General features: G+C 37.5%; 1 protein-coding gene across 1 annotated transcript in view; it reads right to left on the reverse strand.

Moving 5' to 3' along the window:
* Positions 1-25,706, reverse strand: part of GOLPH3 (golgi phosphoprotein 3) — a 34,275-nt gene that overhangs the window by 2,779 nt on the left and 5,790 nt on the right. Inside the window, exons 2-3 of the mRNA XM_074932379.1 lie at positions 10,397-10,528; positions 2,878-2,992 (exon numbers count right to left, since the gene is read on the reverse strand). Of these exons, the coding sequence (XP_074788480.1) occupies positions 2,878-2,992; positions 10,397-10,528 (247 nt within the window). The remainder of the gene's footprint in view (positions 1-2,877; positions 2,993-10,396; positions 10,529-25,706) is intronic.

The raw sequence follows: 25,706 nt of genomic DNA on the forward strand, positions 1-25,706 counted from the left end.
CCCAAACCAGTCACAAAGAAAGAGTTTACTTGTCATAATCAAAATAAGCATCTCTTCCAATCCTGTGCATTTGTCTGCTTCCAGCCTTTTACCATTTCAGAGACTGGAAGAAGTGTCATTGCCTTTCCTTCTGCCACAGAGACAAGCTAATGCACACCCACCCTGTGCAGTTCAGTATTTCTTCACGTTTTCATCTTCTCTCCCTTCCTGCCCCCACCAGGTGAAACAGCGACCATGCACATGGGTGGTGGTGGGGTGTATACACATGAACACATGTTGGGCAGGGGCTTTAATATTTCTGTAAAAATTATTTCTAATGCTTTTTGTTAAGGCAGAAGAACTCGACCCTTCAGAGTATGTGACTGTGTGTGCATTAAGGAGGGAATTTAAAAAGCACAAAATCTGCATCAACAGCTAATGATAAAGCTAAAATTGTTAAGCACCAAGAAATCCACCTTTGCTTAAGAGCTCACTTAATAAGCTAAAAATTTTAGGTTTAGCCTACATAAGTATTTATCGTAAGTATATTAAGATCCCTTCCTAGTATAAAAGAGTTTATGCATTTTAAGATGCAAGAGAAGAAACTACATTGACTATTTCTTACATAGATGGGGTTTTTCCTGTAGATGATATGGTAATTTCTGTATCAATTTATGTATCAGAAAGCTTTTTAAAAATTCATTGGTTAACATGCAATAAAATAATAAGGGTAACAACCACCACCACAGATGACTTCAAGGTTTCTCCCACTGTGATGGAGGGTAACATACACTGTATCCAAGTAACACCCAAGTTAAGTAAACAAATCAGGGGACACCAACTGCGTATTGAAAAGCAGAGAACCCCCACGCCTGAACTACACAAGCCCCTATAGGTCCCACACCTCACTGAATGCAATTCCTCAGCTTGACCACGAATGAAATTATCCTCCATACACAAGAGTAGCTTCCTTACAGGCTTTCACAGGGCAAAGGCTATTTCCTAGATTTTTCTACATTTGTTAGGTGGATGTTGCTATGTGGTAATAAAAATCAGTACTGTGGTGACACCTTGTGACCAATCTCCTCAATTACACAGACACTTGCTTGCCCAAATACAGACAGATGTTTGTTAAATCTACAGGAAGACCTGACATTTTGATCCAAACTTCTGCATTCCTTACACTTGCTTTCCTTAGAGGCTATCTTATAAACAAATCAGCCTAGCAAATATCACCTTACACAACCATATGAATATTTCGATGATGGCTTTGAACTCATACATACTGTAACTTCAAGCAGCATTCTTCACTTTGCTGATAATTACGGATAGAGCAGCTATATTCCAGCATCATTTTTCCCTAAAGCAAAATTCTAGAAGCGTTTATCAGAAAACACCCCAAACAAAACCACAAAATATTTTTATTCAAAGGGCAGTTCTCCAAACCATGGAAAATGCAAAGATCCCTAATGCCATCCAAGAACTAGTAATTAACAACCATATGTAAGTAAAAATGATTGGTCCAAGTGTCAGCCACAGCACTAATAGTAACTATCTTCCCAGAGCCAAAGCTCAGCAGGGTCACAAAATACTTCACTTAGCTTAAAGAAAACCCACAACATTGTTCATTCATTAGCTGACCTTTTCTGAATCAGTACTAACTTGATGTGCTCTGCACTGGGAGAGAAGGTGAAATGTCAGCACAAATTATGTATTTGGGACAAGACAAATGAATTGTTTTTGCAGGCTGTAAAAGTGAAGGAGAGCTGAGCAAGAACTGAACTGCAAAGGCTACACAGCAGCCATGCCCCCTACTGATAAGGGCTGCTTTGTTCTCCTGTTTCCCCCCTCTGCCCACAGTCAGGGAGCAAGAGGGGAGGGATGGCAAGGACAGGAGTATGAATTGATGTGCAAGGAAGGCTGTTTAAGGTGGTACAGGATGAATAAGAACATCATAACAAAAACAAGAAGGCAGAGAAAGGTGCAGACGTTTTGCTCGTTTTCAAAACTCTTATCAGTGTTTCAAGTAACAGATTGAGACAGACAACTTGAAGTCTCATTACCCCCTACCTCCCAGAGGCATGTTGTTGACAAAACAGTGGGTTTTTTTCCTGCACTGTTTGCGCAAATGAAGTAGAGCTCTGATTTACTCCAAGGAAGCTGCATTTTACATGTTTTGTAAAAACAGACAAACCCTGGTGCTGAATTCTGGCTACAGAAAAAAAGAGCCAACAAAATAAAAGCACTACATGTTAAAAAATGGTCACTGTTAATTTCAGTTTAATTTATGCATCCTGAGGATACAACTGTTGGCAAGAAACAGGAAAAATGTTAACTGCGATTGTAAAGATGAAATCTAAAGAAGTATCTAACATTTGAAAATATTTATTACATCTCTCCAGTTAATGGAAAAATAGAACTCCCGACTCTTTGTTTCTTTATGATTAACGGCCAAATCATACTCAATTTTTACATCTGAGTGGTGAGCTCCTTATGTCCTTTCTTCATCAGAAGATTCTGAATACTGCATCCATACACCTATACTCCAAATTTCCACCAACCCTCATTTCCAATTACAGAGAAAGGCAGTTATATCTCCAGGGCGCAGTCCTGATTTACTTCAGAGTCAGTGGAAGGCGCCTCTTCCACAGAGTTGAGATGTCCTCTGACACTTCCACACAGATCCTTTCTGTACCAAGTCAAGTCAAAAGCAACAGTTACTTATACTTGATTAAAGGCTACAATCAACAAGAGACTAACCTAGAGGACAGACTAATTAACTTTTTTGCATACTTTCTCCCCAAAAACCTTACAGTATAATCTCTAGTGATGCCAGATAATTAGCTTTATTGGGGGGAGGGGGGGCTGGGAAGGAAATACATTATGTCCAAGGCTTACCACTAAGCAGTTCAATCCAATTCTGTACTGTTTCAGGAGGCTGGGTCTCTTTTATGTGTTTCAGAGCTTCATCAAGCAGAACATCCCCTGTAGGAGCATCTGACTTGCAAATCACCTAGGATACAGTAAAACGCAGTCAGTATTTTGACTTAATTAATTTATCATAAACATCCACCAATAAGAATTGGAAAAAATCTACCTGTTATCAAAAACAGAGAATGTTTTTTAACAAATAAGGAACCATCTCTAAGAATAAGCAACTTTAAAAAACCCCACCTAGTTATTAAAAAAAAAAAAACCCTACATGGGTTTTAATTACAAAGCTACGTTACGTCTCAGGTTATAGATAACTTAATACTATCGTTTTAGTCAATTAGTTTAATAACATGCTTAATACTTAGTTTTTAAAGGAAGATAAACCACTAAACCAACCAGGTCCTCTGCTTCCTCCTCAAAACAAAAGTATACTACAGTGGTAAACTACTCCCTGATGGCAGCCTATTTTACTGCTTCAAGTCAACTTATTCAAAACACTGCAGTTAAACAATTTGGCCACGTGAAATTGAGAAATCAATTACAAACTGAAAAAGCAGGAAAACGGGTTTTCTTCTTCTATGTATTCATAGATAAAAATAGGTTCAAGACAACATCTGGAAGTTTTACAGCTCTGAAGAACACATGGTCCAGCAACACTATGTTTCATTTACTAACAGTTAAAATACATGTTATTAGTCAAAATATGTATGTACTAATAAATCCCCCAATATACAATAATAAATGCAATATAATTTAAGTTTGTTATTTAATAACTTCTAAAATGATTCTTCCCTCAAAAGAACACAGGACAACAATAAAAAAATCATTCATAGTAACATAATAAAATTTAAGAATTTAAGTAACTGCTTGTTTACCAATATAAGTAGTTACATAAACCATGTACAAACAAAGTTTCTTCTGGTTAGAAAAACAAGAGCACCAAACCAAACCATATAAACTAGTCTAAGTCAGTGTTTGAATAAAAACAAAATAACAACAATAAAATCTATCTTTCTTTAGGAAGAGAATTATTACATTCTCAAGACTATTTATTAAAATAATGAGTAATCTGGCAGTTTAAATAGCTTTTCAAATTAGCACTGTGTACCAGGTAAAAAGATAACAGGCAGTCGACAACAAAACTAACACATCAACACAATTCCACATATACAAGAGAAGCAGCAAGTGAAAGCTCTTATTTTTTGTATGCTTCACAGTAGTCAGAAAGGTGTCCTGGAAAAGCTTTAAGTGTCCTACTGAAATACATCCCAAGTTGAGTTCTGTTCTGTAGTTCTAATAATCCTTACTACAAACAACAGAAGAGGACAATACATTTTCCAGCAAGATGATCCCAAAACTGGAGATATGTACAAAGTCAGTGAGATGAAATGAAAACTGCTGGAGAGATCTCTGTGAATACCTAACAGGCAAAAGCTGGAATACTATTTCCAATTTATATAGTATGTATAAAGAACAGAAACTATAATAAAAATCATCAAGAATGAATCAGTCCATAATGCCAGGCTAAAAAGAACAAAGTTTGTTTAGATCCAAAAAGAAGGCATGTAAGGTATTTTTACAAAGCAGGTATCAAAACACTAGTTTAGGGTGCCTACTTTGGGAAAAATAAAATACCAGCTTATTCTGGAAATACGGAAAATGCAGGATGTACTGTCAAAAACTTCAAGAGGCAAATTAAACACATTGGGAGCTGCTGATTTGCATTCAGTGAAGAATTTTAAGACTGAACATCTGCCAGGGAGGAATCAGAGAAACCTCATTATCTTGTTACTGCATCAAGATTAAATGATCTCTTGAGATATGGTCCAGGTATCCATTTTGGGGAGCTGGAGATCACTCCAACCATAAACCCTGGATATTTGGGTTTACATGTAGTATACTACTACATTTTAATCCAGACAAACTCTATTTGAAACTAAACACACAGCAATGCATATTTATCATCTTTCTGATTTACAAGCTTGCACCACAGCATCATGCAAAACCTCTATTAACCACATATAATGATATTACGTATCTTCCAGCTTTATATCAAGATTCTGAATTTTTGGAAGTTTCTATTCTTTATTATATAACAGTATACTTCAAGTTAGGTTTTTAAGCTGCTAGATTGTAGCTATTAATAGCTATCTTTCAAATATTCCTTTAATAATTAACCAAAGCCCAACCAATTTATTTATCTTCTTTTCAAAACTGACATTCCAGCAGTATTTTCGTTTCTTTGAAGTGTCCCATATGACTAGTTTCACAGTAACCTTAGTTACACTGGATTGCTCCAGCCTGCTGCATTTGGTAACCTACAACTCATCATCTCATTTTAACAGGTAAGATGTGAAGTCATCTTTTTGTCCTGTTTTATTACTTAAAAAATTATCAAGCAAAACAAACCTCCTGAAGAGACAGAAAATGTTTTTAAAGTCTAGCATATACATAAGGTGGTTTTTTTTTAATTTAGAAAACAGCTTTCCTTGCTTATTTGGGGTTAAGATACTATTTTATACCACTGCAGAGAAGTTTAACAAGCTAGCATGAACATAATGCACCATGACAGTACAAGCCTAAACATACAGGCATTTAGAGGAAAGAGCTGTAAGGAGCATAGACTCCCCTGTTCAACCCAGGACTCCATAAGCTCCTGCGAAGCGACAATGCACTGTGATTTTGTTTACAAGTTTACCATTTTCTGTTGCCAGGCAAACAGCACCATTTCTTCTCACTTCTTTGCTACACTGAGTATTCACTGCACAGATTCTTCTGATTATCCTTCCCCTCGAACAAAAATATTTTGGTACACAGTTCTGTGGTATTTCTCTTCCCTTCCCAGCACATGGAGACAGGCAGCAGCGGAAGCCTAGCCAACCTCTCTTGTATCTTCATGGATGTGCTCTTTCTTGAAGGATTTATTGATGAATGCTTCTTGACTAACTCTCTTTAGTCATAACAGCAGAAAAAGAGTGGGGAATCAAGTGGGTTGAGGATCTTGTGAATTAAATCACCACAGAAAATTAAGCATCTACAAGGGGGAGGGTTTTTTCTCTCTGATAGAGGAGCTAAGGTAAAGAAAGAAGCTAAGATCCCGGTTCTTCAGAGATTATGATCCTTAGCCTTACTGAGAAAAGTCTTTATTCCAATTTTTCAGTGATTTAACAGATACTAGATTTGCCTTGTATCCAACTGCTGATGAAATTTCAGTTACACAGAATAATTAATTTGCATTTTCCACAATGCAGTTTTGCAATTAAGCAATGCTAAAGATTAAGACCTTCTTGTGTTGATTTTCAAGTAAACTTCGTTTGTTAGTTTTAATACAAAAATTCAGTCATGCACAAATCACTTAGAATTGTCAGCTATAAAATACTGAAGTTAATCCATCACAGATCTGTTGGATTTCTTTTGTTTTTAAGAACTCTAATGATTTGGCTTGCTTTCCAAGGCTGTAAAACAGCATAAAGTACCATTTTCTACTCCAGTAACAACTAGTCTGAGAAATGATATATAAACCTCAACATTCATTTATTCGTTTCTAAATTGATACCAATAGATAGAACTCCAAAATGATCCAATGTGATGACCTGATGAAATCACAGTTAATGTCTCAAACATCTGATAGAGGACTTTGGTAAAGGAAATTATTTCTATGGAAATACCTGGGCTGTGCAGGTAATGGCAGGACGATGCACAAGAGGAGGATGTCCAACGGAGGCAAGATCACACTTTACTGGGACCAAACTTCCCTGCCTGGAGTGACTCCATAAAGAGCCAATAGAGAAGCCAATTTTCACGACGCATGAGCCAAGAAGGTCGGACAGACAACGGTCACACCTGCAGGGAGGAGGGAGTAACTCCCCAATGACCCCCAAGCCCACTGACCCATTCCAGAAGAATCCGAAGGTAGAAACTACACATGCACCAAAGCAAGAATTCTAGAAGCACAGACTGCGCATGATGCCTGATTAGCCCAACGAGTCCAAGTGCCCACCCGGAGGAGGGGCAAGGAATTATAAAGGACACAAGTCAAAGCCCCAGGTGGCTGCACCCTCCTGGAACTGGACCTCTAGGCTGGCTGGACCAACACTGTAACCAGGACCGGTGAAATCTTTTTTGCCTTTCCCTCTCCCTCCCTGCTTCTCTCACTCTCTTTTTCTTTCTCTTCTTTTCTTTCTCATTCTCTACTCCTGTATCCCCCCCATACGAGGCAAGGCTTGTTGGGGCATGTTTACAGCTTGTCGGTCCATGTTGTAGGACTTGCAGCTTGTCAGTGTATGTTATGGGATGATTACTTGTCAGGGTATGTTAAGGTTTACAGCTTGCCAGTGTATGTTACAAAGTTTACAGCTTCTTGCAGAGGTTGCAATGCTTACTGATGAAGTTTCATGCCAGTACCTGTTGTGAACAAATAAAGTCGAGTTTTGTGAACTGAAGAACCCCTGGTGTCGTTTCACCTTAATCCTGACCTGGGATCTGAGTTGTTGCCCTGAGAAACTGGGACACCACATGCAATGATTACACACTCTTAAGCCAAATTTACAAGAATATTGCAACACAACATGTCACAGTGACTTTCGAAGTTTCACTAACATCCATCAAGTCCTTGTTTCCCAGTTTCTCTTTCTGCAGCATTCAAGCATGGATTAAACGTGTCTTGATCCATTCTAAAGTTCTGTCTTAGAAACTTCAAAAAATTATCAGCAAAGATCCACCTGATTTAAGGCTTTAAGTGCAAAACATTCTAGCCAGCAATCTTTTAAGTCAGCTGTATGACCAAGGCCACAGTTAGCTGGTTATAAATTGGTACTACTGCCCAAAGAACAGTTCTACCCTCTTCTTGTTCTCAACTTGTTGCTTGTGCTAGCAGTCTCACTTGTGTCCTACCTGATGACAAGATCAAGTGACTCAAGTAAAAACTAAACTGATCAAAGAAGGAAATTAGTTTTCAGCCAGAGGGGTTACCTGACAAGGCTGCGTAAGTGCTAGTAACAACACAAGAGAGATGCCAATAAGCCTCTTCTCAAAGACAGGACCACCCTTCCCAGCTGCAATACAGTCTAAAATGACTGCAGCCTAAACTTCTCCCTTCAAAGCATGGCTTGAAGATACAGGGTTTTGAATCACAAATCAAAGCTTTGAGTTTTAAGGAGGTTTTATCTTCCCACAAAATGTGAGGATGGACCTGGGCAAGGAGAAAGAAGCACTAGCCTGAAAGGCAGGAGCTATAGAAAATGGTATTGCTGCTGAATAACAATCTTGGATGCAACTAGACAGCTCATTCCACTCATTAAGCACAGTATTTAATTCACTCTGAAAGCTGAGGGTGAGGGGAGCAAAGCCTGAAAAAGGGGGACAAGGAGGACACTTGGTAGAGTTGAGACACTTAAATCTAGACAGGACAGAAACAAAACTGAAATCTGGTGTTAATGTAAAACTTCATACAAGGTACAAATTAAGACAAGTCATTCATTAGAATGATTTCTGAACTGAGAGAGGTGGTGAAGGGGAAAAAAGAGACATCGTGTATCAGCAGTCAGGGATTTTATTTGCAAGAAATTACTTACGTAGAAACCAATTATCATTTGGGTTTTAAATGAAAGCCTTTTTCATAGAATCCTCCTGCCTGCAAAAAGAAATCTCCTGATTGCCTTACAACAGCAGAAAGAATAAAACCTTTAATACCAGGTAGCTTTTAGATCTCTTTAAACAAAGGGGGAGGAGGGGGACAGAAGAAAAACACACCTACCCGCCCTCAAAATCACATGATAAAATTTAACAAAAAAACACCAAACAAATAAAACCTGAAAACATACCACCACCAAAGAAAACAATAATTTTATCTGTATTCTTTACTGAAGATATGCACAGGTTATTTTTCCGTTTTCCTAAAAAAAACACCCGACAGTTAAAATTTCAGGTAGGGCAAGCTGACACAGTTTGCACAGAATTAAAATAACTGCTAAAGAACATTCCTGAATGCCTAAGGAGCCAAAAGCTTTGGAGGAAAAAAAAAAAACCAACCAAACCTGTGCAAATTAAGCAATGCTGAGTATGCTTAAATGAAGCTAAAAGAAGTAGTAGCTGTTTGTCTGAACAGAGGTTTGATTCTTCAGAAGAGGAGGATGCTGGGAGAAGGTTGGGAAATTTGTAAGCTTTCCTTTAAAAAATCCAGTGAAAGGTAATATTGACAGGGAACTGTGCCATAAAAGCGAAGTTGTCTATCCACCACAAATAAAATTTGACCATGTTTTCAAATCAGCTTATTTTACAAGTATCCTCTAATGCCGATGAAGTAAAAATTCTTCAAACAGTATGACTCCGCACATTTTGTACAAAGGAAAAATCCAGGCCAAAGGAGTCAATTAAGTCCTCAAATCTTCAGCCTAATTCAGTAAAGGACCTTAAAATTTACCCATCTTGGTCAGTGTCACATGATTAAACTAGATACAGTTTTGTGTTCTCAGACGCCCAACCAAGTTTGTTTCCTTCCCATGCACCTCAAGCACAAAATGCAACATTGTGTACACCAGAATTAAACTGTGGCTTGCACGATACATCTGGTGGGCTGTCAGCCATTCCTGTGGCCTCAGCTCACATCTCACCAACATTGCAGAAGCCCGTTCCTTCAGCAGATTACTGGTTCTCAGCAGCAACTGCTGCCACTGCACCCTGCCCAGAGCCACTGCCAACTGTTTGTGCAAGGTTCCCAGCAGCAAGAGGAACACGTCAAAAGAACAAACAGGAGCAAAGTACAGAATATTTTCCAAAGCACTTCGCCCCCCTCATTTAAGCACCTTAACTCCATGCATTTAACTTAGGTCAGTACTCAGAATACCTATCCCCATGTGTCCCGGTTTCAGCTGGCACAGAGTTAGTTTTCTTCCTAGTAGCTGGTACAGTGCTGTGTTTTTGGATCCAGTGTGAGAATAATGTTGGTAACACACTGATGGTTTAGTTAGGGTAAGTGCTACTTTGCAACAAGTTAAGGATTTTTCAGTCTCCCATGCTCTACCAATGGGGAGGTGTACAAGAAGCCAGGAAGGACCATGGCCAGGACAGCTGACTAACTAGCCAAGGAGATATTCCATACCATAGAGCATCATGCTCAGTACATAAACTGGGGGGGTTGGCCAGGAGCGGCAGGTCACTGCTGAGGCATCAGCCAGTGGGTGTTGAGCAGTTATATCGGGCATCACTTGTTTATTCTTTGGTTTTTATTTTTGTTATATTCCTTTTCATTACTATTATATTATTATTGTTATTATATTTTAGTTTATTTAGTAAACTGGTCACTTGGGGTGGGAGGAAGGGGGGAGTGAGCAGCTGCATGGTGCTTAGCTGCTGGTTGGGTTTAAACCACAACACCACATAAAGAAAAAAAAAAGTATTTTCCTTACAACCAGTTGTAATTTATAGCTACTGTACTGCCCGGAGTATGACACGAAAGTAAAGGTGACCATTTTCCTCCACTTACCTTTCTTGTTAATAGACTTTTGCGCCTCATTCCACAAGCCTCTAGCTGAAGTCGACCTCGCAATGCCAATTCAATTAACATACAGCCACGCAATCCTGACGAGATGCAATCATTCCAGAACGATGTGTAACCCTGTGAAAAATGAAAGACAGTAAGATATCTCCATCTCCCCCCGAAAAGAAAAAAAAAAAAAGGGGAAAAAAAAAAAAAGAGGTTTACTGCGTTCTCTCAGCAGTTCTCTTGCCTTCATATACCTTTGAAGTAGCATCACTAGTCAACTATCGTTCCTGTACCGAAAAGACGAAAGGCAAACAGACTCATCCCCTATTAGTTTTGACACTTAGTCCCTGCTCTTTGAAGCATAGGAAAACCTCAGGAAAGTGATACAAAAGGAAACAGCAAGTTATCAAGAACTGTGAGATATAAAAGTGTACTTTATATATAGTCAAAATAAACGTACTACATTTTTAAGACATCAAGTGTTTGTCATTATTGACACCACACAGGTTTATCTGTTTCCTGAGAAATAGTAACACAATTTTACATCCATAAACAATACAGCACTGAAAGTAGTAACAACCTGAAAATCAGTATTAAGTACAATATGTAGTATACTGGAAACACAAATGTGACAATCAGCACAAACCACAAGACAGATTTTTTTTTTTAGCTTGAATATAAACCAAAAGACAAAAAGTTTTCAAGCAAATATTTGGAACAGCTATTATTTTGTCATTTAAATCCTTTGAAAACATGTATTTTTAAAGTTTAATGCATATTGTTCTTACACATACTTCAAAACTGCAAACGACATTTATTCTATGAACCACAGTACATGTACCACACTTCTCATCTGTTTTCTGCATTGATAACTGTTTGCTTAAAGGGCAGAACAGAGCCTTTGACCCAATACATTTTCAAGATATCTAGACTTCTGTATTTCACTGCTCAAAAATTATGACCAAAAATATCTTACAAAAAGGATTCTATTCTACCTACAGAGTAGCCAACACAGCTCTTGCGTATTTTTAAATATTTAATTATCTAAGACAAACCAAAGTCATCCTGAGAAATGTTTTCTCTTTTGAGAAATGACTGCAGAAACAGTTGGTATGATCCAGAAGGATCTTCCAAAACTCCTCTAGTGATGCATTTCTGAAAATACCCACTTTGGGATACTTCAAAGTGCTGCAAACAAACAAACAAACAAAAAAAAAGGACAGCACCCCCTTCCATAAAATTTATCTTAACCAGTAACAAAGACTATCTTAAATCAAGAGCAATTCAATTTTATTCTATTCAGAGAAGGAAGCTGCCAATGTATAGATACAAGATGCACAAATCTGAAGTCCGCTAAACTTACAAACTGGTCCCTAACTAACGTATGCCATTAAACACAGACTTCCAGTAACGTGATAATATTTGTTTCCATTTACCTCTCAGCTATTTCAAGAGCTGTATTACATAGTTATATAGATGACCAATAATTTTGAAAAGCTGACAAAAGCTCTGAATCTCTAGAATGTAATGACAGAAATATGTCACATATATTTATTTAAAAGGCCATGAATACAAGGTTGGAAAGGCATTTGAGAAGTTATCTAATCAGCCTTCTACTCATAAAGTATGAGCTCCTCTCATAAGTCAGCTATTCTGTAAATTAAGATTTTGGTTGACACCAGACATTTCTTTGCAAAAAAACCATGCAAGATAAGGTGCAGTATCTGCTTGATAGAAAAAGAAAAATCCATAATATAAAGAGATGATTCCAACATTCTACCATTTCCAATCAAATAGTCTCTTTACATAGTGATTTTTGAAATCAGACAACACATATGCAAACTAAAAATCTATTGCACAAACTTACAGCTGTGGCACAATAAATGCACACTTCTTTCTACTCACAAAAAGTTTCATATTATCATGCAAACAATTAGAGCACTAATTTTTCTTCCCCCTTTTGTTTAGTAATGAAAACCACATTTATTTATTTTTTTAAATTACTATTTTTCAGTGAAGTGCTGTTAATTACACTGCTCCTGGCAACAATTACCAGATGTAAACTCCTCTGCTCCAGCAGTTGTTCAACATGTATGATTACAGGCTGTGGGTTGCAGAGAAATACAGAATTGTAGAATAATTCAGGTTGGAAGGGACCAAAGGAGTTCTTTAAATCCAACCTCCTACTAAAAGCAGGTTCAGCTACGAAGTCAGATTAAGTTGCTCAGAGTTCTATTCAGGCAAGTCTTGAAAACTGCCAAGGATGGAGACTGCACAACCATCCAGCATTTTTTAATCAAGTGATCCTGAAAGGCAGCTCAAAAAGAGTATATTCTTCACAAGTGGAAACGCTTGCTCTAGTGGGTTAGATGGCATCCAAGTCATGAGAATGTATACTGCGTCACCACCTTCCCCACCCCCCCATGTCCCCATCCCCCAGCTCAGAGTTTGCAGGTGATCCACTACAGAAGGAACATCGTATTTCAATAGAGATTATACTGCTATTAACAAAATGAGGAAAAAGATATTTTAAAGAGAGTCAGTGTCATCCTGTACATGTTTCAATCCATTAAACTGATCCTTCTAGACAGTTCACGCAGACAGTTTTTGACACTTACTGCAAAGACCTCAGACAACTGAACCTTCACAGAAGGTCAGTTTAGCCCACAACAGTTTAACTTAATCATCCTTTAAATTAACTCAAACTTCCTGGTGTAACTGAAAATGAGTAGAAGCAGACATTTTGTCTCTGACATTGCAAACAGCTTCCTGACACCTACTTTAAATGGCATACAGCATAACTAGAAACAGGTGCACTAAAGAGAAAAAAACAATTCTCAGCATTATAGAAACTACTGCCTATTTTAAAGAGGCTATAGATGGACAGTGAAGAAAAGAGAAGTGAAAGAGGTAGAGAGAATAATAACAATATATGGAGAGGGAAAATAGCAATATAGAGTGATATACAACTTGCACAGGAAACAATTATTTTTTCATTTTCCACAGAAAATGACTAAAAGGTGGTAAATGAAGCTAGCTCACAAGTTGGAAGAGTCAAAGGCCAACTTCTTTTCTATGTTTCTATTCAACTGTTTTTACAAGAAGGCAAAAGTTTTAAAAAATTTATTTTAAAAATGAGTTAAATTCATAGGAGATTGATAATGAAGTTTGACAGACAGCAATGGATCTATAAACCAAGCTCCCATGCAGCTGAAGTTGGTGTACGCTGGAGGAGTCGTCATCATTCTGTGCACACCCATTCCCTGAATGTGGCCTGGCCATTGCCCATTACAGGTTATGGAACAAGATAGGGATTTGGTTTGACCTTTTAACACTGTTCTCACTGTTATTCCAAATACTTAACAGTCTCAAAGCCCTTGGATTAAAGATCAAAGACCACTATTTATAGATGCAAGTAATTCCACCATTTAATGCTCTTAAAGAGCACTAGTATTCTCACAAATACAACACCAAATATTTTTACTCTATCCGTCTTCCTACAAGTCTTTCATAAGTTTTATAAACATCCTAACTCAATGAAATACTTATTTCATTAATGTTGCTAAGCAGCAGGGGGAAAAAGAAGAAAGTCTTACAAGAGAGGGAATTATTTTTATCTCATAGCAATTACAGTAGAATAGCACTTTAAGCTATGAATAGCTTGCAAGACAATTTTAAATCTATGTTGATTCCAAGATCAAAAGAATGCTTACAATGGTCATATTTATTTACACAACACAGTGCAAAAGCATTTTTTGTCAGAGCTGACCTAGAAATTTTCAGGTAAAAAATGCGTTTTGCTAGACAAGCATAAAGGGAAATTAAAATAAAGTTTACAACAGAAACTTGTTACCATATTAACTTTGAAAGCTCAGACTTTCCACCCAGGTATGGTAAAGCACAAAGCTATTCCTTCTGCTTAAAGAGTACGTTATCCAAAATCCATGTTCATTATGCCATTTCTCTCCCACCACCTCCTGCAGTGTTTAGTCGCTTTCTTCTCATGCCCCTTACACAATTTCCAGCTCACACAGGTCCTCCTGTTCAGTTAGCCATTATCCACTTTCAACTCTCACTTACTAAACAGCTCACCTCCTAATGATGGCCCTGTGCCTTGCTGTTACCCAACCTATCTTATCTTCCAGTCCCTGCTCTTACCTTGCCTCTTTAGCTGCACTTCCCCGTCACTGAACTGTGACACCCTTTCACTTACACTGGCCCCCCTCCTCATCTCATCTTACTGTGACATGTAATACATTAACTTATGACTTCCAGGTTTATAAAGATCTGAATTTCTGTGACCTCACAGATTTCCTTACATATGTTCACACAGATGGTGCAGACAAGACAGCAAAGTATTTACACTATATATGGTGAGCAGTCATCTTATTCTTGTCTCTGCTCCAACAGAGCGATAAAGTCACATGATATATTAGCAGACATACAAACAATTAATCCCTCCTGATATGCTGGGTCTAGCTCTGCTGAGCAAAGAGCAAAGCACAAGCTCTAGCAGGTTCTTCCCACTTACTGCAGGAATACGCCAGCTCAGATCCGCATACAAAGCAGTGTAAGCATACACCAGGACCCAGTCTCCTACAGATGCTGACACAGAGTGCAACAGAAGACAATGTTCACATGCATATGCCACAGGGAAAGAAGGATCAGGGAAGGGATCTTAAGTGGAAACATTCTACCAATGTCCCTTAAAAAACTTTAACTTACATTATTTCCTAACGACGTCCTTTCCCAGTTTGTCTCCAAGATCCTTGACTCTCAAACTTCATAAAGCTATGCTTAAAATCGAACAGGGTCCTATGACTTGCAAAAAAGTGTTTTTAAGGATTGCTAGAAATTATGAGAACACCTGCATAGACAAAGAAATAATGCCATTCAGCATCTCAAAAATTATCACCCCAACTGTGAAAAACCTAACAGAATCATCTGTTTATGCTATGATAAAGCATGGCTAGATGGACAAACTATAGACAAAACATGTACACTTAGCTCTGACAATACTATAGCATTCTGAACTTGGTGGCTACCCAAATATTTTGTTGAAAACACTCAGTACTAAGTATTACAGAATAAAAGCTGTTGTAGAAGTATTGAAGTACAATTCTACAGAACACACTGATTTCCAATTTTTCAAGACACTCAACATCTAAATTTCTGGATATTTAAAATCCATAAATTACTCGAGAGATTTTGTAATTCAAAGATTACTTGCAAAAATGTTTTTTAAAAGATGACAGATAAGACAACACTTTCTCCATCTCTGATCCAAAAAGGCACTGCAGTAATGACCACTATAATTTACTAAGTATGTGAAAAACCAGAATGAGAAGACTAATGTCACCAAACGTGTCTGAAGATATCTAGCACAGATCTGTGCCAATTACATTAGTAATCTCTACATAATTGATGCTGCTGTAAGAACATGCATGAAACTTCAAAAACATTTCAGTTAAGCACAAAATAGCCAACGTTCACGGAGTAGCCATTCAGTTACCTATTAAACTGCTCTACTCAGCTTCCGGGCAACTGTTAAACTCTCTATTTAAAACAAAAAAAGCCCCCCAAAACAACAACAAAGCCACCAAAGACCCCACCTAAACATACTTCAGTATCTTCTGTTTCCCAAGTGCAAATTAAAGAACCCAGCAGTAACAGTGCAAAAACTGCAATTAAATTGCAAATGCCATTTTACATTTATAGACACTACCTCAAATTATTGACGGAGAGGTAATCTTTAATGGATTAGAGTGGTTAAAAAAAAAAAAAAGATACTTCCATTATAAAATTGTTTACAAAAGGCTCACACAAGACTAGGTAATCCTTTACTTAGGATACTTTGTTTAATGTGTAAGAGTTATTAAAAATCTCTTCCCACTACACAAATACACATTCTCTCTCCAACTCTTCAGTTAACTCGGAACATGGAGAGCAGCAATTCCATTATACCTAGCACTGACGAGAAAAGAGTGGGGAAAAGTGAAAAGTCCATGAAAATCTCTCAGATTCAAAAGAAAGGAAATAAAAAAGTGTTTGAAGAGTTCCAAGCCTGCAGTTTTAAGATACACACATGGCAATAAAAAAAAGAATTATGTGTTTTACGTACTTGATTAAGGCCACCTGTTTACAGAATGTTGTACAGCACAACATAGACTACAGCTGCCAATGCATTTCCTGATCTAATGCAGTGAGTCTTAAGCTATTACTGATTACAGACCACATACTGCAGCTACTGCAGACCACACAGCCATGGCAAATGGAAATCAGCTTTATAAATCTTTAAAAAAAACCCATCAGAAATCCATGCAATAGCCTGTGAAGATAACTGAGCATTACAACAGCTTGCTCACCAAAAAATAAGGTATTTCTTTATTTTAACAACAACAGGCCCCTCAATCCCATCCTCAGATCCACAGAGACTCATATTCAGTATCAGAGGTCAGTGTTAGGTCAAAGTTTTGGCCCTGACTCAGACTCAGTTTACATTTATGAAGAACCACAACAGCAGAGCTTCCCTGGAATAATGCATGTAATACTGCCCAGTCTATACTTCTCTTACTAAGAGCCTTTTAATTTTACATTCAGGTGTAATAGTACTCCTTAAACCCTCACCTAGCACCCTGTACTTAAAAGCAAAACAGATCTAGAGTAACCAAACTGAAACCAAACAATTAAAGGTGAACCTTCTGAAGGAGAAACATCACTAGAGCTACTCAAAGCCCTGAATTCCTGTTCTCAGAAAACTCCAAATTCTTCTTTTATGAAAGACACAAAGAAACTTCAAAATTTAGTAAACAATTTCTGAAAATTCATTGAGACACATCAGGAATAAAGTTGTTTTAATCCTTTACAGCCATATTAGCCCCATCAGAACAGGAGCTGGCCAACTTGGAAAATAACAAAGCCAAGATAAACAACAATTACAGCTCCTGAGGAGTTTGAAAGTCCTAGCCTCTGACGAAATATATCTGACAGTATATCAAGAAGACATGAAACCTGTAGCTTCAGAGCTTCTCAGCTAGGAGACACAATCTAGGTTAAAGAAATTTTTCACTTCAGCACACAGCAAATTCCGAATTTGCAGGTAGCCTGTTTTGCATTAGAAGAGTATTTCAGAGGAAATATTTCTACCAGCTCAACGCTGAAGCTGAAAGATAGAAAAATTAAGACTTCCCAAACTCTGGTAGAGTTTGCCATTACTTTTATTACTTCTGCATGGATGGCATTCAAATACTGTGCTGGTGGTAGAAATATAAAAGCTCAGAGACATAAAACTATTGTTTTGTTTATAAACAAAAACGTGTGTAACTTTCCCAAACAAGGGCTTTTTCCTTACCATCTATTCTTTCCAATATGTGGCAGACTATTTTTATGGTATGTTCTGAGAAATCACAGATGACAAACATACTGGGAAAATACTCTGTGCTTTCTGACATCATAGGAAGTTACTGAGGACAATTATATCCAGGTCCAATTAGTTACTCTCACCAAATTTATATGCCAGCACAATAAAAATACAACTTGCAGACCTGTAAAACATACAGTTCAGTTTTACTATTAACAGAGAATAAGAAGAAACAGTTGTCAAAAGACGTATAGCCCGAGACGGACTAAATAAAGCAAATGTGGAGCTTGGAAAAAAAGAACACTTTGAAAGACACTTTATGTCATTTATAGGATTGGGCAAAGCAAACTGAGTAGTCTGCTAGTTCGAATTGTATGTGTGGGGCTGATTTTCATGTTGCATTGCACAATTTGAAAAAAGCCCACTTCTAACATTTACACAGCATTGTCATGAAAGGAGGATACACCTGCATGCTCACTTTGAGTAGTTATCTCAATACTGAGAATAAAAATCATGTTTTGTATGTACATAACTTTAAGAAAAGATACCTAAAAGTGGCAGAGAGAAACACTGGGGGGAAAAAAGCAGGAAATGAAACTGAGGACAAAATGACATCCCAGTGTTTAATTACTTTCTCAGTACACGCATCTCTTTCGAACCACTACTTTCTGCACACCACTTCAATTATTTTTCCTTCAAGAGATTAATTTCAGTTTTACTGACCTTTCAAATCAATATCACAGCATCTTATTTTAACCTCACACAAAACCAGGTAACTGGAGAAAGTACGTCCTCCCCCATGTCTCCATTTTTAGCCATTTGAGGACTAAACCCAGGAATGTAGTCTGAAGCCTGAACTGCTGCCAAAGACGAAGTATCCGTTTTTTCACTCCATTGAAGCACATTGCTGTTCTCTCCCTTGAGCCTAAAGTAGCATTTGTGTAATGAGTTAGATGTGAAACTGATCTGTCTGAAAGCTAACGGGTGGTCTCTATACTGATTCACCAAGCAGGTGAACAAATTTCAGAGACAGTACGGGAAAGGGAAGGAACATGGTTGGGACAGACAGCAAAAGACAAGAGCACCCCCTTCAGGGACAACCCACACTTCAGTGGACAAACTGCTTTCAAAACCTGAATAGTTTTCATAACCTGAATAACAACGGCTAGAACTATTCAGTTAGTCTTTGGGATAAAGAGCTTGGAGGAAAAAAAAAAGAAAAAAGAAAGAAGTCATACATTATTGGGCTACCTGTACTGAAGCCATTCATGAGCACAATCTGCTTAGAAAAATCTAAAATGCTTAAAGCTTAAGGTATCATGCAGTATATTCATCATTACCTTCAGCTCCCCATTTTGCACCACAGCAATGATTACCTGATCATCATAAATTTGAAGTTATATTATTTAAATCTGACAGGACAGCAAGAGCATCCCTTCCCTACTGTCTGAAGCAATAGAAAGTTCTTTCAAAGGTGCCTACTAGCCTATTATTAGCCAGCACAAAGCACAGACAGAACATAATAATCCAATATCATCATCTGTCACCCATTTGAAGCCTTCTGCAAAAGACAGGCAGAGACAATTTATGTCGAAATATGGGCTTTGGTGAGTTGTATTTCATAATGGACTTAATCACAATTGCAACAGAACTTTCACTATTTTAGTGAAGGAGTTCCTCTCTGAAGTGGTAATTTTGGGATCTACAGAAAGACAGCTGGGGAGGGCAGAGCAGAAAGGAATAACAGCATACACTGTCCAGGTGCACTGCAGCAGGTTAAAAGTTAGTAGGAACTTTGATCTGCCACAGTTCTCATGCAAAGATGGTTGCTTCCTTCCTCTCGCATCCTATCTCCAACATAACAATCTGTTGTAAGTAACTTTACAACTTTAATCTGCTTCACAGCTATGACTGTTGATGACAAACACTGTTTTTAAGTACTTCGACTTTAATGAAGAGTACTATCAGCCTGAGACACATAAGGCTATCATATTCCCCCAAAAGCCAAGAACCATCTTAATAAACTGTTTCCTTTATGTACTCTCTACTAATATTACATTGAAGTTTTGAAAGCAGTTGGAATCACCTGAAGAACTTCTACAACACATCTCCTTAAAGCTGCTCCCAAATCCAAAGAAGTAAAACACAAAATATAAGCAGTATCTATATAGAAAGGATAATGAAAATACCTGGTTTATTATAAATTATGTTTTCACATAGAATTTCAATCCTTTCTGTTGACCCAAAAGCGCTTTTTTATGGATTTCAAATGCATCTATGATAAGTATTCTTTTACAACAGAAACACTACTTCCTCTTGGATATTCATGTAAAGTCATATAATTAAATGGAGATACCAGCAGATAGCAGCAGGACAGCGGGAGAGGACAAAGAATAAGTGAACATCAGTTTCTGACACCTGCACATGATTCTGTGGTTCTTATCCTTTTAGCTCAGAGTAAAATTGCTGATTAGAAAGAAAGAAAGAAAAAATGGTTGCTATTGTTGCAGAAAACTAAATCTCTTCTTTGTAATAATGCCACGTTAAGTCTCCGGCAGACCAAAGTCAGTAATATGAAAAACCTTTAGAAGTTAGTGTTTTGTCTAGGAATATCAACACTCTATAAGGAACAGCTAATACAATTTCTGAATCTCTTGAAGGGCACAGAAATCAGCAAGATTGATGCTATGTATGTTTAATTTAATATTGAGCATATTTTATAAAATATTTTTCCAGCAAATCTGATACGTGACTTCATGAGTCAAACCTAAAACTTCAACATCTTTTTTCAGAGCAGGAAATTCTTATATTAGAAATAAGGTACACTTTTGAAAACATTTTTTTTTTCTTCCAGCATACTGTTGCAAGAAGTATGCATCTCAACACAAAAATAAGCAAATGCGTCTTGTGAAAACAAACACAAAATTAAAAAAAAAAATCCACAAACTCTTCCAAGTTCTCAATGACAAATAGAAAAGCGCATCAATACTAGGAGAACTGTATTTTTATTCTAATAATTTCAAGTTCTAGATCTTCTCGTGCAGCCAGCCAGCATTTGTTTCTCCTCAGCTAGGTCCTTATACAGATTTTTGTAAAGCTCTGATTCAGCTTCAGTAACCTTAGACAGACTGTAAACATGTAAAACACCTTCAACTCCATCAAGAGCCATTAAAAGTCTTTTTACCAGCATAACTAAACATACTTGTAAGAAGCTGGGGGAAAATACAAACAGTAGGAAACAACGGAAAAGGAGAAAAAGGAAAAGTTCCATTGCAACGTGCATCAAAGGCTGGAATGTCCAAAATATTTGAATCTTCAAGGTAAAAATCATGTTGCTCTCACCACGGGTATCTTACTAATTCATCCATTTTCACTTTCAGGGGATCAAAAATAATCTTTTCTTTTCCTTCCATTGCGGGTTATTGTAATTTAATCTACCCCAAAATGAGCATAACCACAGCACATAAGCCCTGGCTGACAATGAGTCCCAAAAAAGAAAAGTTGACATGGTCTGATCAAGCATGTGCTTTAATGACCTAGTTTCTCTGTTACTTTCTCATATACATTAAATACAGATTTATCAATTTATTAAATCTAACAGCTATCAATTTATTACCTGTAAGAAAATCTTATACTCCATGACACTACAGTACTGCACAATGCCAGATTAAAACGCAAAACCAAATTCAGCTTCCGTGTCAACATTCTCTGGCAAAACCTCAATCAATTTCCTTTGGCAATGAACTGCATGCGTTTACCTCAACTTATTCACACTGAGCTAAAAATACAATGTTCAGGGTTAGGGTCTTGCTTAAATAACCCTTCAATAATAGTTTCAAGCTCGCTCTTCCTTTATAGACCCGCAAGACAAGCAGTTCTGGAATACAAGAATGATGGTAAGCTGAGAACATGCTCAATTTTTTTTCTCATGTTTAGGTTTTAAGACAACAAGCAAATCTGAAATGCAAAACTGATTTTTGCTTCTGACAGCAGCAAGATTCAATAAAATTTATGATTATCTAAAAATTTATAAAAATACAAACCCTCCATTTTACTTATAAAATTGTTTTCACATCTATTGTCTGCCAGATTTTGATTTTCACTGCTTCTATAGACCAACCTAGTTTAAGACTTAATTGGTTAAAGACATGACCCAGCTTCACCTGACAGGAATGCATTCAGAGAAGGCTGCTTTGTATATATTAATACAGTACACGTAATAACCAAAACTGAGATAATTTTTCAGGTAGCTCTTAAATGGGTACAAAGGAATTTCAAATCCAGTAAAAGAACTATAGTTCTATCTATCTGCATAACTGGGAAAAAAGAGCATTTCTGAAGATAAAATAATTTTATGAAACATTCATCCCTTTTACTAGTCATCCCTCAAAAACAGTAATAGAAAGATGAAATAACATGCCCAGAACTTGTGAATATTCAAGATACTCAAGTAAAATACCTGCTAGAGGAATACTCTGGATTTTCTCATGTGTCAAAGGGAAAATAGTCAAACTTCAAATCATTTGCAACTAAAACAAACTGGATTCCTCTTCATCCTCTTCACACTAGACTGAGGGTCTATGCCAACCTATACCTAGCTAGCTCTTTGCTGCCAATCTTACCTTCCAAGCAAGCCATAACCTTCTCTACCCAGAAGGTTGCAGGAACATCTAATGATACATCCCGAACTACGAAACTTTTCAAAAGTAGTATCTGTTTAAAAAAAAGCAAACCAGAGCACGGAAGTGTTTATTATTGGAATACTACAATGTGAGGACTTTGATGTCTGACTGCAGTCTCTCTTGATTATTTCTTCTTTTGATTCAACTGAAATCATTAGCCATTTTACTGGAACATAAACAGAAGATGTTAGTGAGGAAAAATCTCTGAAGTGTTCTGACAGCCAAACACTAGAAACTAGAAACTTCTACAAAGCATAGTATCACTGACAAGAAACTTATCAGGTATTTGATTAACCTGCTGCTGTATTTAAGAATAAATAACAAAGAGCAACCGCTGTTGACTACTGAAAACACTAAAGCCAAATGTTATTGCCTAGCTTTTCAAGCAAGTGCACAGCTATACATTACGTAGACACATCTCTTCATTAAAATCAAGATAATAAAAACTAATTTTGCTGAATAGGAGGCAACTAACACAAGCACACTGTTGAACCCTACAAGACCCCTGAACAAATCAACACTTAGGAGACTGACTGCTCATTTAGGAATGAAAAGACAAACTTGAAAGCCTAACTTTCAGCATCATTAAGTGTAGACACATGCAGATAATGACTGCAAATATTTGCATGGCTCTTGCAAAGCCACTTTTCATGAGGGTCCAATCTCTATTCTCCATACCTGGTGCAAAATAAAGATGTAATTAATTTATTCCATAACCTGCAAATTGATTTCTACATTACCAGCTATTGTCACTGAGCATAAAATCTGACATTTATTTGAAAGAAATGTTTAGTAAGAACTGGTGCTGAAATCCGCTGAAATCCTTCACATCAGATATTTCACTCAAAAAAACAAGTCTTCCCACAGCTGTAAGCAAATACAGCAGGATCAGAAAAATAGCTCGCATCCTGCCTAGATCTAACAACCAGAAACTTATTACACAAACCTTGTACACATTTAGTGTCTGCTAGTTGAGGGCTGACCCTGACTGGCAGCTAAATCCCACATAACCACTCCCCAAATTCCCCCAAGCAGGATGGGGGAAGAAAATAAGCAAAAGTGAAAAAAACAAAACAAAGTGATGCAGAACACTCATTCATCACCTCCCATAACCAGGCTGATGCCCAGCCAGTCCCCAAGCAATGACCACCCACACACCCTTCCCTCCCCTTCCTTTTTATTGCTGACCATGACACTATACAGCATGAGATATCCCTCTGGTCAGCTGGGGTCAGCTGTCCTGGCCGTGCCCTCTCCCTGCCTCTTGCACACCCCAGCCTACTCACTGTGGGGTGAGCAGAGTGAGAAATGGAGACAGCCTTGCTGTACACACACACTTCATCAACAGATAAAACATGAGTGTGTTACCAACACTGTTTTGTGTCATCAATACTGTTTCGGTCAAAAATTGAAAACACAGCACCATACTGGCTGCTACAAAGAAAATTAACTCTACCCCAGTCAGGTCCAGCACACTTCTCTTAACAACAGTAAGAAAAACCTAAATTTGGTACATCCTTCTAATACAGACAAAACAGGTCTAATATTGGCTGACTAAATAACAGGTGGAAGTTTCACTAACTCTGACAAACTAGGCTACATTAAAACTACAATTCCCTCCTTAAGCCTTATAAATATACTGTATCTGCCCCCAAATACAACAGCTATCCCTCTCTTTTACCTTTTCTTCTACAGTGGTCACAATAAAAGACTATGGAAAGCACTGTGTTATTTCAAGTTGGGGAGCTGTACTATGTTTCACTTGGAGGAATTTGCATCCAATCATTAATGTGGATGTATTTCCAGTCATGCTTTGTGTGTTTAAAAAAACTGTACATAAGGGATAGGTATTCCTCTTTTTTACTAAACTTTCCCTAGTTTCCTTGCAGTTTGTTCTTTTCAGAACAGGTATCTCACTTGTTTCACTTATCCAGGTGCAAACAATTTCCAAGAAACAATAATGCCATGTCAAGATTTTCATTATGACATAAAAGAATTCCACTCATTGCACTGCTCTTGCATTAGAAGGAACAAGTTCTTCCATTAGTACTTCACATGTACTAACTGTAAACTGAGTCTCAGCCACAGGCTGCAGATACTGCTAAAGCAGAAGTCACATTTAAATATCCAGCACTGGCAAAGTAGTTTAAATCAGCGCTTCCTAAATAATTAGTATGGATCAAACATCTGTCTGGCATTTACTTCGATCTAGCCAATAAATATTATACCTGCCTCCTCCACTGTGCAATGCAGAAGACATACTGAAATGGCAACCTAGTATGTGCAGAATGCATCTGTTGTGGTAGAGGCTGACAAAAGTGGAAACGCCAAGGTAAAATCAAGTGTCTCCTGAACTAAAATACAGAAGTGCAATACGCTGCGCTCTACAAGAATGACTCCCTAAATATTTAGAAACCTCATGGTACAGCCCATATACAAAAGACACCAGCCTGGCAGTTAAGCATCTGTAAATAATACAACCCACACAGTGCTATTTATTAAGACCATAAAGACAGATGACTAGAAAGTGTAGAGCAATAAGCAGTGCTTAAAAGAATATCTGCAGCTGAAGACATGCCAAAAGCCCAAAAGACTGACTTTCCAGTGCGATTAATAAATTCTGTAACATCCATAAATAATAAAGAGTCAAAAGTGTAACATCTCTCCAGTTATAAAGATCTAGCTTACAAGGCATTTTTATTAATGGTCCAACAAAAATACTAAAAACCGGGTTGAAATGCAGTGGTCTAGTGCAAGATATACTGGAGGAGGTGAGGAAGATTTGGCATGCATAATACTGGTTTTCACTCAGACTAACAGCTTAGTCATAGTACCACACACCTTTGTGCTCCCACTCATCCAGGCTTACCTACAGTGCACTTAGAGGAAAAGAAACCATGCACTATTTTTTACATGTAAACTTGTAATTTTCATGCCTGAAAAGGGTATGTGAATTCATTCTGCACTAACATTTTATTAATATTTCTGAAATAAATTACTGAAATTGATCTAAGACCTGTTTGCAAGCCGGGAAAAAAAACAGTTAAAAGTGACACACTATAAATCTAGCAGTATTTTTTTCTTTCTTTACTAAAAGTTATGAGAACAGATTGAGAATGCTGTCCGTGCAGAGTAAACCGAGCCACACGTTTGCTCACAGACTAGCTTTCCCTTTCCCCCAGTAACGCAACCCAGAAGTGACTATATGCTATAGTAATTATTTGCTCTGTGAGTAGGAAAGTAATTCCTGAATCTGAAGTGTCTGCAA

This window comes from Athene noctua, chromosome Z (genome assembly GCF_965140245.1).
Source record: "Athene noctua chromosome Z, bAthNoc1.hap1.1, whole genome shotgun sequence".
NCBI lineage: Eukaryota > Metazoa > Chordata > Aves > Strigiformes > Strigidae > Athene > Athene noctua.